General features: G+C 42.4%; 1 protein-coding gene across 2 annotated transcripts in view; it reads left to right on the top strand.

Moving 5' to 3' along the window:
* Nucleotides 1–13954, top strand: part of PAX3 (paired box 3) — a 97096-nt gene extending 83142 nt beyond the window's left edge. For both annotated transcript variants that reach the window (XM_039236839.1, XM_039236838.1), the window contains exons 8-9: nucleotides 13167–13413; nucleotides 13920–13954. In XM_039236839.1, the coding sequence (XP_039092770.1) occupies nucleotides 13167–13413; nucleotides 13920–13954 (282 nt within the window). The remainder of the gene's footprint in view (nucleotides 1–13166; nucleotides 13414–13919) is intronic.
* The last annotated feature ends 803 nt before the right edge of the window (nucleotides 13955–14757 follow it).

The raw sequence follows: 14757 nt of genomic DNA, 5'->3' as shown, positions 1-14757 counted from the left end.
ATAGCCAACCCCCCAAAAACAAGGCCAATTAATTTAACAAACTTCTGTCATTTCATGCCCCACCCCCACCCCACTTCTCCAGTCTCCACGGCTTTTGGTCACAGCTTCTAATGATTTCTTGAGTGAAATACAGTATCAGTGGGGTTACGTGGTTTCTAGAAAGCACCCCCTCCTTTTTTTTTTTTTTACTGTCATGTTGTATACAAAAATGGGCCAACTTGGCGGCATTTAGGGTTCATCAACCATTGCAAATGATTCTTCAAATGTTTTGGGTTTGGTAAAACCTAAAACACATTTTGCCAAGCACTTTTCCTCCTTAATTTTTCAAACTGTGTATTTTAGGGAAAATTTGATCCATATGGTTTTGATTCATTTACTCTTATATCATGGCCTTTTTTTTTTTTTTTTTTTTTCTTTTTCCTACGGAGCCATTTGATATCCAAGAAGCTTTCCGAGCCTTTCCTACATTCATTTTAAGTATTTTCCTCCCTAAAAAAGAGGAAATCCTCTCTGCAACCTCAGCGGCCATAAATTTTGAGTACTCTCTCAATTCAGCAATACTTAAAAATACATTTGGTATAAATCTGGATTATTATGAACACATTGTATGTTTAGAGCAGAGGGGTAGATTTTCGTTTCTGGTTTATGAGGGAAACCAAAGACAAAATAAGAAAATAGGCTTAAATTAAAAAAAAAAGTTTTGTTTTAAGGAACGTTTAACTGTTATTAATAAATCCCCACGGTAAGAGCTCTGCTCAGAGGGCTCGTTTCAAATTTTCATCCAGGTCTTGGATAAGTTGTAATTGAATAACGAGGATACCTGTCCCATTTCATGGATAATCTGCTGAGGAAAGAAAAAATTCTCCTAAAGTCTTGTGTACGAGGTTTACAAATCCTCGAATGTTTGCTCACCACTCAACACCTCAGCAACAAAGCACAGGTCTGCCCTTCTCATCAGGGCCGTCGACCATTCATCTCTTAAGTCTGGTGTAACATGACAGTGCCGAGGAGTTGGGATAGACCCGAGAATGAGCCGCTAGCTCTTCACAGAAAACGAGATTGTGGTTAATGGCAGAGGACAGCCAGGATCAACTTTTGTTCTTGTTCGCATTTTACAAAAGAAAACCTTTAGCTCAACCACCCATCCAGTTGCTCTTAAAGAATAATATTAAAATTGAGATTATTAGTGTGTAATATATGTAAATTGCATATTTGGTGGCAGCCATGCTTATTAGTGAGCGTCCTCATTTCATGCATATATGTATTAGACCGTCGTGGTTCCATTTCAAATTAGATTTCAATTGCTCAGCACAGTTTCTTTTGACAAACATTTGTTAATCCCGAAACTTATTAGGGAGAAGCATTTGAGTGTTAGTATGTGTACACAAAACTCAAGACTGCTTTTGATTTTGCTCGTCAGTTTTTTTTTTTTTTGCATCTCGGTGTTCACGATTATCTCAAATTCCTTAGCTGCAAGGCAAGGTGATGGTGCTTTGTCCAGCGAAGGAATAAGGGCTTGCTTACTGCGGATCAGCTTGTTATGTGGGTGAGGTATAGTCATTAAGAACGGTTGTGAGCGGTGCTTTTCTGTTTCACACAAGGGGCAACCTTCTTCTCGGAGGCAGGGTAATTCCTTGACTTTTTCTTGTCCTGCTGATCCATGGAAAAGCAGTGAGATTTACCCTGGTGGCAGGGCCAGCTCCTGTTTGAGGAGAGCGATTTTTCTGGACGTTTGCGGGCGCACACGCGGAAGCCACTTGATGCCAGGCCATTTGTTTTGGGTGACGGAAGGTGTGCCCTCCACCCTCTTTTACCATGGCGAAGAGCCAGACCACCAACCCGTTTCCCAAAGAGGTACTTCCCTCCCTTTACACTTTCCAGAAAGTCACCTGTGGAGGAAAGAGGAGTGATTTTGATTAAAGAGATTGGTCGGGTGTCAAACAAAGCTCAGAGGGAGAGACGTTCCATGCAAAAGCGGCTGCCCTTCCAAGGCTCGAGCCTCATTGTTTCATTCCTGGAGTGGTCTGGGAGCTCAAACCCAAGGCTGCCGAAGCCTCCCATGTTTAGGAAGGCTCCAAGATGTTTATGATCATAAATGAGCCCATTCCAGCCCCACCAGAATAACTGTTGACCGTTTGCATGTTTCCATTCCGCCGCGCTAGGTTTTCAAGATGTTCTCCGTGGTGAGCGCACTGCTGCTAATCCATCTCTTGAATTCAGTGCAGGCTGTAATTGACCCGGTGCCTTTGGTTTTTCTCCGAAGGCTGTGGTTGCTACCCTTACAGAATATGAGGAGGGCCCTGGTTTGTGTCAGCTCTGGCCACAGCCTCTTGAGTTAGTTACAGACTGGGAGAATCTTGAAAGAGACAACTACTTGGCCCAAACCTCCTTTTGAAAGAAGGGAGGGAGCAGCATCAATGACTGCATCTTACATCATCTCACTGAAATGAGCCACAAGCAAACCTTTCTTGCTGAATTAAATTTTTTGTGTGTCTGCTGAGTTGATTTAAATGGAAACTCCATTAGCTACTTTCCCCTGTAGATTGCACAAATCAAATGCAACAAGCCCATGGTTTCTAGGCGCATTCGGATTTGGTTAGCCGTTGGGGAGAAAAAGTTGTGTGTGATTGCTGGGTCTATAACGAAGCCACTAGAATAAAAAGTTTTTCTTTGTCGTCGGTAAAACGCAGGAAAACCGTGCTGGATTCTAGTGTGAGGCCAGTGGTCTGAATCAACCCTTTATATGTGGCTGGAATGCAATGTAAAGCTTTTAATTTATTACTGCATTTGCAAAATGGCAATATCTACAGAAATCTGAATACTTGCATATTTATTCAATTAGGGGCTGAATGTGTGCTTTGTACTACAGACGCAAAAGACTGGATTTAGTCATTAGTTGTATACTACTTTTTGTTTTCTTTTTTCCTAAAGAAATCTGTTTCTGCGAAACAGTCTGGGTTTCATCAGAGGTGTGTATTTTTCAATGTACGGTATGATATTTAAAAATTACTCTTGACATTTAGCTCGAGTTCGGTAACCTGGAGTTGCTGGGATTACTCACTGCCCTGTTGCTGCTCATCGTTCCTATGAGAACGATGGGCAGTTGCGAGGCAGTGCATATTGTAGACTCACAGGATAGTATTTCCACCCCGAAGGGAATATTTCCTGCCCGTGAGAGAATCTCAATGCTGAACAGTGAAGGAGGCAGGCACCGTTGATAGAAATAACTTATCTTTTTCTCTTACAAAAAACCCTGATGTCTCATTTTGGGCAGCTTGCGTTAAAAAAAAAAAAAATCTAATGGAAGTTCTGATTTAAAAACCCTCCATAGTGGTGAGCTTCTATTTATGTGTGACTCCACAGGAAAATTTCTAGTTCGGTGTCAACATGTCCATGACTCTTGCAGGCAGAATTTTTTTCTTTCAGCCTCTGCTGATGTACGTTGGTGTGTTTGCACCTTGTTAAAACACACGCCAAGCGGTATTACATAATAACGTGCCCATTCTCCCTTTTACTGTGAGCTTCTAGAGGAGTGGTACTAGGTCGTAATCATCTTCAAACACCCAGAAACCACCCAGTGCCTCATAATAAAGGCTAGTTCCCCACAGTGGGCTCCTTGAAACAGTGGTTTGGGGAAAAAGGATTCTGAGTCAACAATTTGATAAGTGTTACCTTTCAAAATCCCAGGGCACATCAGACTACTAAAGGCTCTGATAAGTCTTGCAGTGCGGAAGCGTGTCTGTCTAATTCGGTTTTCTAATTTAACTCTGGAGCCCTTTTGTTGAGTATGAAACTACCAAGTTTTGAGGCACTCTCCCCAGGAAGTGCTAAGGGAGAGAAAACACGGGTGGAGGTCTGCTCATGAGTTGTCCATTTCTAAAATGCTTCCCTTGATTTTTTTTTTCACAAGTGAATTTTCTTTCTATTTAATGTCTGATGTGATCTTTCACTTGGACACATTGTCGGCCCCCTCCCTGCCACCCATATAATAATAACATAGCGGGCAAAAGAGTAATTTTAAGGAAGAAGCTATTAACCACTTAATAATGTTTAGATAAGGCAGAGAAGGGCATAAAGAGAGGCAAGAGATTTCTAGGACTAGAGGGCAGTGTGGACGTTACTCATTGATCTAAGGCACGTAGATTCCAAAACTTACCAGCTGTGGGTCTTCAGACATGTTGCTTAAACTATCTTAGCTTCTGTTCCAACTTCTTGTTACACTTGGAAGATATTAAAAAAGAATTGTCCTATAGGAGCTGGGCTGGGAAACACAGTGCTTGGAGAAACTTAAATGCTTTTTGATGAAGTAACAAGAGCCTGCAACAGGGCTTTCACGACTACTTACTCCAAAATATCCCATGAACCTCTGACAAAAGACAAAACAAAACAAAAACTTTTTGTTTCTTCCTGCCCCCAAAAGGCAAGTGTGGAAACCAGACAATAGCAAAAGAAAGGCAGTTTGTTGGTGGACCCGGGTATTTTCAGGGATTCTACTTGGACATCTTAAAGAGCTAAGGATGCGTTTTGCTGTCCGTTCAGAATGCAGTAATTGTACTGTGCCTGAGATACGAAAGTGCCCAGAAATGCAATGTACAAATCTTGGTTTTGTTTGAGAAATTCAGATCACGGGGTGCCTGGGTGGCTCAGTTGGTTAAGCGTCTGACTCTTGGCTTCGGCTCAAGTCCTGATCTTACCGTTTGTGAGTTTGAGCCCCATGTCAGAGCTGTCAGCAGAGAGCCTGCTTGGGATTCTCTCTCGCCCTCTCTCTGCCCCTTCCCTGCTTGCACTCTCTCTGTCTCAAAAAATAATAAAAAAAATTTTTAAAGAGAAATTCAGATCACAAGAACATAAGAACTCACTACAGCAAGAATGAGAGCCAACGATCCTTCATTCCATGGGGCTAAGAGAGGGGAGGGGCCAGGGTTATCCTAATGGTCCCTTTTTGAATCTCACTTTGATTTATTGAAACACAATATTGACATGAACACATTTTAAAAATCTACAGTTCAGCTTCTATGGGACTGGAAAGGTAAGCGAATCGGATGAACGCTGTGCTTCTCTCTCATCAGTAAAGAATAAAGGTAGCTAAAACTACAGGTGCAGTGGAAAGATCTTCGAAAGTAAGGGACAATCTGAGTAATTTTGAGTGGCTCATTGGGGAATATTCTCAATTCACTAAATTACAAAGACTATTTTGTCAAGATCGGGAGGAACAGATTACATTTCTGTACCTCAGGGGACTATGTAAGCAGTTTCACTGTGAGCCCTGTATGTTCCCCACATACATCCAGTTACCTGTGCAATTGGAGACACGGCCCATGTCCAATTTATGATCAGGTTCAGCTAGATGAGCGACACACCGTCTTTACTGGCTCCGTGTCCCTGGAGTTGGGTAAGAGAGAGAATTAAGGTACATAGGATTTTACCTCAGTGGGGCAGTAGCTTCTGGTTCTTGGAAGACTGTATTCTCAGATGTCCCATATTGATGGAGTTGCTGCAGGTATCCATGGGTCTTGGAAATCCTGTGAAATAGGCAGGAACACATTGCTTAAAAGGTAGATTCTTCGACTTTTGCAGGACTGCCCTCTGCTTTCCCGTGATTAATAGAAAAAGCCTTCCTGAGATCTACCCATTAAGTTAGTATTACTTGGTCTTTTCAGTTGGCTCTTTCCTCTACCCTGAGAACATACCTTCTTTCACGTGAAGAGAAAGGTAGGGAAACTTCTCTGCTGTAATCTTAGGCGTTTAGTAGATGGCATCTTAGGACTTTGGGCAGCCATAGAAATATTTGCCTGCATCACACATGGTCTAGAAAAAAGAAGAAATTTCCTTGTTGAAATGGGCCACTGTTTCTCTTCCTTGGTAGGCCGGAATGTCTGTCCTCCATGTTGTTAGAGCACTGGGGGGGAAGGGAAAATCTCAGGGGAAAGAGATTCCAGTGTAGCCCCACATCCTTTGTTTCAGAGGGGCAGAGTTGAGGCTCTTCTTTCTAAAAGCCAACTTGGACTTCAGGTTTAGTGTGTGTGTGTATGTGTGTGTGTGTGTGTGACTCTTAGAGCTGGGCAGTTAAGGTGCAGCAAGATTTGCATTTATGAATGGTGATGAGGGTGAATCAGTCCTGCCCGTTCCTTGAATGCAGGTTTCGTTTATGGGCAATTAGAAATGAAGTTTTAATCCATCTCCCTGAAGTATTGTGGGATACCCAAGTGTAGAGCTTTTCGCCTTCTCGATTTGGAATCCTAGGTCCCAAAGGGTCAATTAATATTTAGCAAACATGTCCTGCAGTGGTCATGAAATTAAACCCAGACATACGTTTGATTTTCTACAGTCGTGTGTTCAGGCAGGTTTTTTGAAGCGGTGATGGGGTTGAGTGCTTACCTTGGAGAAGACTGCAGTGGTGGTGGGAAGAGTTAACATCAGGTAATACCATTCCTCCCAGGGAGAGTTTGAGACTCTCTGTGGTAAGTGATGAATGAGAGTATCTGACCCACATCTGTTTTCCATTAGAATGGAACATTGCCCTGACATCGTTAGGAGCATTTGTCAAGATTCCCTGGACAGAGCTTCTGTAAATTACATGCTGCAAATGTGTCAGGGTCAGATAAGAGGATATCATTAACTCCCTCAAGTTTACTCAGGGCTCTGTCAGTCCCTCTTAATATGCTAACAGCCAATGATTTTCCTTGAGCCGGTTTGTTATATTTTTCATTCATAGAAGAAAACCAGTCTAGGCTCTCCCCTCCCCCCCCACCCCCAATATTGCACATGTTCCTTTCCCATAAATCATATTAATTGTAGACATGGTCACAAAGCATATTAAATGCAGGCATGCGTAAATGAATTAAAACATATGAGAATTTTATTATGACCCATGGTGGGTCTAACATTGTCCAATGCCAACTGTATTAACTGGCATACTTTTCCATGTAGGTGGAATAAACGTTTTCTTAATGGGCTTTGTTTTATTGATAATAGATGGACATGCTCATCATTGGCTAGAAGTAAACAATGTATACGTGCATGTAAGTGTGTGTGTGTGTTTGTGTGTGTGTGTGTGTCTGTGTGTATACATGTCACGACTGCAAGCCATTTCTGTGCTAAGTCTTTGCCAGGATTTAAGTTTTAGTCAGCAGTGCCTAAAAAATATTGCTATCAATTTAACAGCTTAGCTCTTTTGAGAAATAGGTACCCTAGAGAACGGATGAAAGAAAAGTTCTGTGATTGGCCATAGGGGCTGGAGATTCAAGTGCATCTGTACCTTAGAGTTTATCTGAGACAGCACTGCCTGTGCTCTTTTCAAATAAAACTTAGAAATACAGGCAGCATATGAACCACACTTGTCTGGCTCTCCTACTTTTTAATCATGCATTAAACATAGCTCCTTGCAAACTGTAAGCTAAGGATTAAAATGAAAAACAAGGACGCGTTTAGCCGGACGTTTTACAAGCATTGGCGTTCTGTCGGTTAGGTAAAGGTCAGCCATGCCCTTCCCACAACTGTGGGTATGGGTGAGAAGGTCACCATACTTACCTTAAAGAAACTTCTGCCCTCAGGCAACTTCCCTCATAGAGCTTTTAAACGGGACAGGGCCCAAAATCTAATTATTTAGATACTAATCAACTGCAGGATAATTCCTAAGGCACTTGAATCTGAACGCACTGTTCTAATTCTCAGTTGTCCAAATTTAGGCTGTTCAAGCCTCAAAGATACAGTCCCTGAAATATAAGCATTAGATGACTCCCAGAGCATGTGTGTTAACAAAAAAAAAAAAAAAAAACCAACCACTTAAACATTCGAGTATTTTTGTTTCATTTTGAAAAGAAATTACATACAAATTAAATATGTATACAATCAGTATGTAGACTTTTGGAGGAGAGGGTAGAAACTAACCCTCCCCCCAACAACCCTTTATATCCACCATAGCTGTATTTCACAGCAGTTTTCCAAAATGTAAATAAATGTGTATCATTAAATGTGAAATCACAAGAACCTCTGATCACTTCGGCACAAACAAGAAAACAAAGACACGAAGCAGGATTCCCACTAAGGAAAAAAGATGCACCAAGATGTACCCCACAATTTGCTACATTGTTTGAGATTTTGGATGAGCTCTGAGCCCTTTCGACTGACGGCAAAACCATAACACGCGGAGACAAATATTTTCCAGACACATTGTTTTAAATGTAAATCTTCATTTAACCTCTAGTTTTTATCTTCTACATTTAATCTTACAATAGGAAAATTAATTCGAGAGAAAGATAGCATGGGGCAATTGTCAAGAGTTAGTTTTTCATCAACCGTATAATCTTCCAGCCTGTTTGGAATTCTGAAACTGGGGAATGACCTTAAGGATATCTTTGGAAAATGTCTCCGATAATTCAAACAACTGAAGAATTGGCATTAGTGCCGGTACAGGATTCTAAGGCTTTGCATTTTTTTTTTTTTTAAATGCTTTTCCATAAAGCAATCTAGAAACAGTGTCTGGGAAGTGTTTTTGGAGGTAACAATTTAGAAATGTTCTTCATGGTTTTTTTCAGACGCTTCACCTAGGAGTCGTACTCAATGTAAAAAGAAAGTCTTCCTTCCTTATCCCTTCCCAGTGGGACAGAACAGTGATCTTTATTATAGGAAAACTCTTCTTGGTCATTGTATCTCCTGGGCTTCTCTGGCATTTAATAAGAATGTGGTCAGTGTTCTGTAGACAGAACGGAACAGCTCCAAGTTTATTTATTTTCCTTTGAAATTGTTTGTGAAAACTGGACAATTATTTATTCTTCCCTCAACCCCAAATTAAAAAAAAAAAAAATCAGGCAAAAAATTCATCCTATGGTAGAAATAGCTTACTAATGGTTTCTGAGGGGGGAAAATACCCCACTTTGCAACAAATGGAGATTTTATTTTAGGCTTCAAATGACAAATTGCTGTAGGAAAAGCATGTATAAAAGAAATCGGGATAATATTCTTAAAAAGAAAATATGGCTAGAAGACATTCCAGAGCCATACTGGGGGAGTTCTAAGAAGTTTGTTCACCAACTTCTTTGTGCGGCAAAAAAAGGAATTTCCATAGCTTCCCTTGAACCACATGAAATACAAAATAGCTCTTAAAGAAATGTACATAAAAGTGTAATGGGACCCTTCCATAGAGATTTGAGGTTTTAAATTATGTTAGGGGAAAGTAATGCATTCTGCGTTGATATATTCACTATTTTACTTTCCAACACAGATATCCTTTTCAGTTTTTAAGTGAGAAGTTATTGAAAAGATGTACATTTCTCAAGTTTTCTCCATGTGAAATACTGAAATAAATCACATTAGTTTATCATTATTTGTTAATCTCCATTTGGGGCCATGTGTCGGAAGCTATTAGTGCCTCTTTCCAACCCTTATGTAATTTTGGAGAAAAATGATGACAATACTCGGCCATCACAGTGGAAAGAAGAGCTTGTAGGAAAATGTCTCCACCAGTAGTTGTCGCTGGCTTTCTGTGTGTGACGTTGGCCATACGGATAGGAAGACCCAGTGTGGATTCTTTCCTGTTCCATTTACTCACCAGTCATCCTTCCTGGTTGGGTCACGCTCCGGCAACATCTTAAGGATGCGGTGCCCTGGAACGTTAAGGAACTATCTTTCCTATTGTCCTGGAAAACAGCTCTGGTAGATACAGCTGTGTCTTCTCCATTCTCCAGCAGATATATTTCTAGGTCTTAGATTTAACTCTTGTCCTAAAGTATGTCATAATTCAGGATTGCCAAAGGTTGCTTCATAAACAACATCATAAGCTGAATTTTGCTTATTGGAAGGACTCATGTCTTCTCTTTTTCGGATATTCAACGTTTTCTCCAATGGACAAAATTATTACTGCTTTCAAAGTTATGCAAACAAAGAAACATATGGCAGAGGATGAAAAATGGGTTTATCACAAGAATGCACGGGTAGTTCATGGGAGAGTGTGCGTGTTTTGAATAACATTTCGCTTTTACTCTTCAACTGTAATTGTGTACAGAGTATTCCTTTTCTCCCTTAGAGTGACATAATATTAACTAAGCTTTATGTAAGTATTTTCATGAGGGAGGCCATTTTAATTTAAAATATATTTCCTTTTTAAACCCAGTGCCATTGGCCATTTTTCTTCTCTGGATTAATGTAATTACAAAATTGCTTTTTCTAAGTACGTGTTTTTACTCAGCACCGCTTATTTACAGTAAAATATTTGTGCCCTGAGTCATTACCCCTCTTTCATTGAAATAGTTACATTTTCCATATTTTTATTTTCCCCATCTATTCTTGTGCATCATTCCAGTAGACCAAGAGATACCCCTGATTTGAAAGGATAAACTTGACACTGAATGACCTCTACTTTAGATTCTTCTAAGAGACACAAATGAGAATTTGGGCTGAAATAAAATACTTAATAAATTAGTATGTCAACAGCATTTTTATGAATTTTCCAAACATATACTGTAAAATCATCTGCACAAACTCAAAGGCCAAAAAAAAGAAGACAAAAACCCATGCAGGTGGAAGAACATTCAGGAAAAAACTCAAATGCATTAGGGGTGACATTCACAGTTTTTAAAAGGAGAAAAATGAAGCAATCAACGGACCATAAATGGCGTCGGGTAGGGCCCATGAGAACCCCATGTTCTAGAGTCTTCTATCGTCCTGGAGCCCTGAATCCTACTGATTCTTTATTTTGTGACTTTTGCTTTCTCCAAAGCCCCAGTAAAATAAATCTATGCTCTGTCACATATGGTTATTTTTTAGAATATAGGTCGTTTTTAAAGCTTTTAAAAAAGCTATTCCACCACATAACTCAAGGAAATGTAGATCTCCTGGATCATCTTTTAAAATGTGGGTATTGCTGTGTCGCTTTCTGCACAGCGGCCCCCCTTTCTCACATGCTCACACACACACAGCAGATGAAAGGCAGACAAGGAAACAGAGACTAGCTCTTAAGGGGAAAGGTGAGGGGAATGGGTGGCTTGTTAAAATACAGGAAGAAAGCGTAATCCCTCGATGGTGGTAAGCAGACCACCCCCTTCTTTTGTCTCCTGGGGCTAATTGAAGATAGATCAGCTTAAAGCTGCATTTCAAGAAGATTTTGTTTGGCTGCGAGGATTATGCAGACCTTTCCCAAAGGGAATTGTGGCATCGTTGGTTTTGAAATCTAATTTAGGCTGCCTCTTCTGGGATGCAAGAGTGGTGCCTCTCTCTCCTTGATGGAACCCCTACACCCAGCATTTTGTGGTCTGCATTCCCTCTGGGGACAGCACGAGGCCAGAGATGGGGCTTGGCGTTCACCGCGACTCTCCCCTCCTGCTCTTCTTTATACATTTAATTTCTTCCTCAGATAAAACAGGAATATTTTTTAAATAATTTTTAAAAATGTTTTTACTTATTTTTGAGAGATAGAGCACGAGCGGGGGAGGGGCAGAGAGGGAGAGAGGCGCAGAATGCGAAGCAGATTCTGAGCTGTCAGCACAGAGCCGGGTGCGGGGCTCGAACGCGTGAACGGTGAGGTCATGACCTGGGCGGAAGTGAGATGCTCAACCAAATGAGCCCTCCAGGCGCCCCAACACGATGGGAATATTATGGCAATGCGTGCAGTTGTGGGCTCCGGCGCTAAAACACTAGGTAAACAGGTACTATATTTTGGAGGTTCTCCACAACTGTACCTGATTTCTTCCTCAACGGCTTCTCAACCCCTGCTGCTAGATCAGAGCAGCCGAGAAAAATCCCTCCCTCTCTCTCGGGTGGCAGTTTTCCAGCTGCCAAATTAATTAGCCACTTACTTCCATCACAAGGGGCTGCAAGGGTCAGGGAGCTTGAGTTCCTGAAACACCTCCCCATGCGCCTCTGAAAGTTGTTCTGTTAGCACAAGGTGGTTTTTTTCTTTTCTTTTTAAAGTTCTCTTTCTCTCCAGGGTTATTTATAAAACTGAAGGGAGTTTTTGGAACGTGTTTGCATTTCAGACTTTTCTTTCCTTTTCACACTTCTTATATATGAAATGTTTAGAGAAGAAGCGAAACAGCAGGCAATGGAGGCAGTTACTTGGAGAGTTGGTTACCACTCCCTTCCTTCCTTCAGCCAGCCAGCCAGCCAGCCAGCCATCCATCCATCCATCCATCCATCCATCCATCCTTCCCTCTCCCTCTTTCCTTCCCCCTCCGTCCCTTCCTCCTTCCCTCCTTCACTACCTAATATGTGACAAGTACCATGTTAGGTTCTAGAACTATAAAGGCAAGTAGATTATTAGCCTCAAAACTCTCATAACTCAAAGTAGGTGAGCAAAGTCATGATCGCGTAGTGGGAGGGATGAATAAAGCACTTGCGAGCATCAGGGAGGGAGTAATTATTTCTAATTAAGTGAAAGATGGCTAAGTTAGGGAGAGGAACTTCCTGGAGAGAGAATGCTGTGAAAGGAGACATAGGCATCTTAAAATACACACCAAGAATTTCATTTGAATCCATTGAGCTTTTTAAAATATGTAAGCAGGGGCACCTGGGTGGCTTAGTCGGTTAAGCGTCCGACTTTCGCTTGGGTCATGATCTCGCGGTTCGTGGGTTCGAGCCCCGCATCGGGCTCTGTGCTGACTGCCAGCTGAGAGCCTGGAGCCTGTTTCAGTCTGTGACTCCCTCTCTCTCTGACCCTCCTCTGCTCACGCTGTCTCTCTCTCTCTCCTAGAAATAAATAAAACATTAAAAAAAATTAAAAAAAAAATATAAGCAAATATGTGGTTAAAAGTCACATGTGAAACTTCCAGATGTGATACATGATTAGCCAGTGCTCTATACCAGCAGATAGAATTTCTCCGTCTGTCCCTCCTTCCCTCCCCCCTTTCTTTGAAATTCTAGCCCGATTTTATCACCAGAGGCGTGGTGAGTCTCTCCACTTCTTTTTCTTTTCCCTTCCTCCCTCTTTCTCTTTCCTCCCCCTGCCTTTTTTTTTTTTTTTTTCCTGAAACTGCAGTCAGATGCTATCACTGGGCATGAGGTGGGGTCCGCGCCCCTTTGCCTCTCGCTCAGCGTCTCCTGGATGGCCCCGTCACAGCAGATTTCCAAAGAAATAAAAACGGGACCTTTCTTTCCAGGGACTCTTTCAGCTTTCAGCTCTGATCGGGTCGCCCTGCGTTCTTACTTCCTCCCCATCTGCCTCTTTCTTCTAGGTAATGGGACTGCTGACCAACCACGGTGGTGTACCCCACCAGCCCCAGACCGATTATGCTCTCTCCCCGCTCACCGGGGGGCTGGAACCTACCACCACCGTGTCGGCCAGCTGCAGCCAGAGACTAGACCACATGAAGAGCTTGGACAGTCTGCCCACCTCTCAGTCCTACTGCCCACCCACCTATAGCACCACGGGCTACAGTATGGACCCCGTCACCGGCTACCAATACGGGCAGTATGGACAAAGTAAGCCTTGGTCTTTCTGCGGGGGGGGGGGGGGGGTGATTCCTCCCGAAAGGGTGAAAAATCTCCATGCTTCCTTAAGAAAGGGGCGGCAGTCGCCCCATTAGCCCTTACAGCCCGGGATCAGTGTCGCGGCAAAGCCAGCCGATGGTCCCGGCAAGGGCTCCCTGGCACAATTATTTTCTGAACTGATGTCAACAACATCTTGCGGTTATTAATTGCCGAGATGCGAAGCCCGATTGTCACGAGGTAAAACACGAGGGTTGGCCCAAATGAAATAACCGCTGGCATTAGAAACACATGTTCCTAATGAGGTCAGCTCAAGGATCATATGGGGTATAATCCCAAGGACACAGACTTGTGTCAGACTTGTCCTGGGAATAAAAATATTGGCCTCGATCCTTTGATACCGCGGTATTAAATATGACATTGACAGCCTGTAGCTGATTTTGCCTCTCGCTGTGAATTGTCCCGGCGTGACCCAAAACGCTGCGTGTGTTTCCTTACAGGTGCCTTTCATTATCTCAAGCCAGATATCGCATAAGTGAACTGTCCACCCAGAGCTCAAACCGGCCCTGTTTCCGGTCTCCACAGCCTACACATGAAGAATCTTCTCCGAAAACAAAATTCACCCTTTTGGGGGGCGGTCTTGACAGGAGACCAAGAAGAGTGATTTTTTTTTTTTCTCCGCCTCCGGTAGTTGGTCTCAAATTCTTTTGAACATGTTGGACAAGTGCGGTGGAGGAAAGGAAAGGAAGGCCTGGAACAGTAAAAAGACAAACACAACATTTGAAGGCAACGATTTCACATGGCTACATATCACATACCCCAACTCTTCAGTGCTGATGATCAAGGAGCTATAACATTCCATTTCTGTGCGTGCGTGGTGTGCGTGCGTGCGTGTGTGCATGCGTGCGTGTGTGTCAGAGATTTATCTGGACTGGTTCAGGCAAGCAGAATATTTCTAAAGTCAAGTCAGAGAGTACTCTAAAGTATGACATGTTTGATGTTCGATGCTGACACGCCTGCGATTTTAAAACTGCTCACGGAACGAAGCAGGAATGGAGGAATCCTTGACTTTTACACACTGGAAATCGATATAAAAATAAATGGCACCGTTTTTTTTTAGGACGTTAGACTAGATGTAAAGGACCTCCCAAATAAATTATTTGTGATCTTACCCTCCTCTGTAGCCCGGGTGTCAATAAATAATGTCCCGGGCAGGCAGCCTTGCTAACAGGATATGGGATAACAGGAAGAAAGGCTTGTTTTCTTTCTCGGTGTGGGGAGAGGTATGGGAGATTTTCCCCAGTTCATTTTCATTTTGAAGCCAACCTGGCCGGGGCG

This window comes from Hyaena hyaena, unplaced genomic scaffold (assembly GCF_003009895.1).
Source record: "Hyaena hyaena isolate Hyena2069 unplaced genomic scaffold, ASM300989v1 scaffold_117, whole genome shotgun sequence".
NCBI classification, from domain to species: domain Eukaryota; kingdom Metazoa; phylum Chordata; class Mammalia; order Carnivora; family Hyaenidae; genus Hyaena; species Hyaena hyaena.
This window is presented reverse-complemented; position numbering and strand designations above follow the sequence as displayed.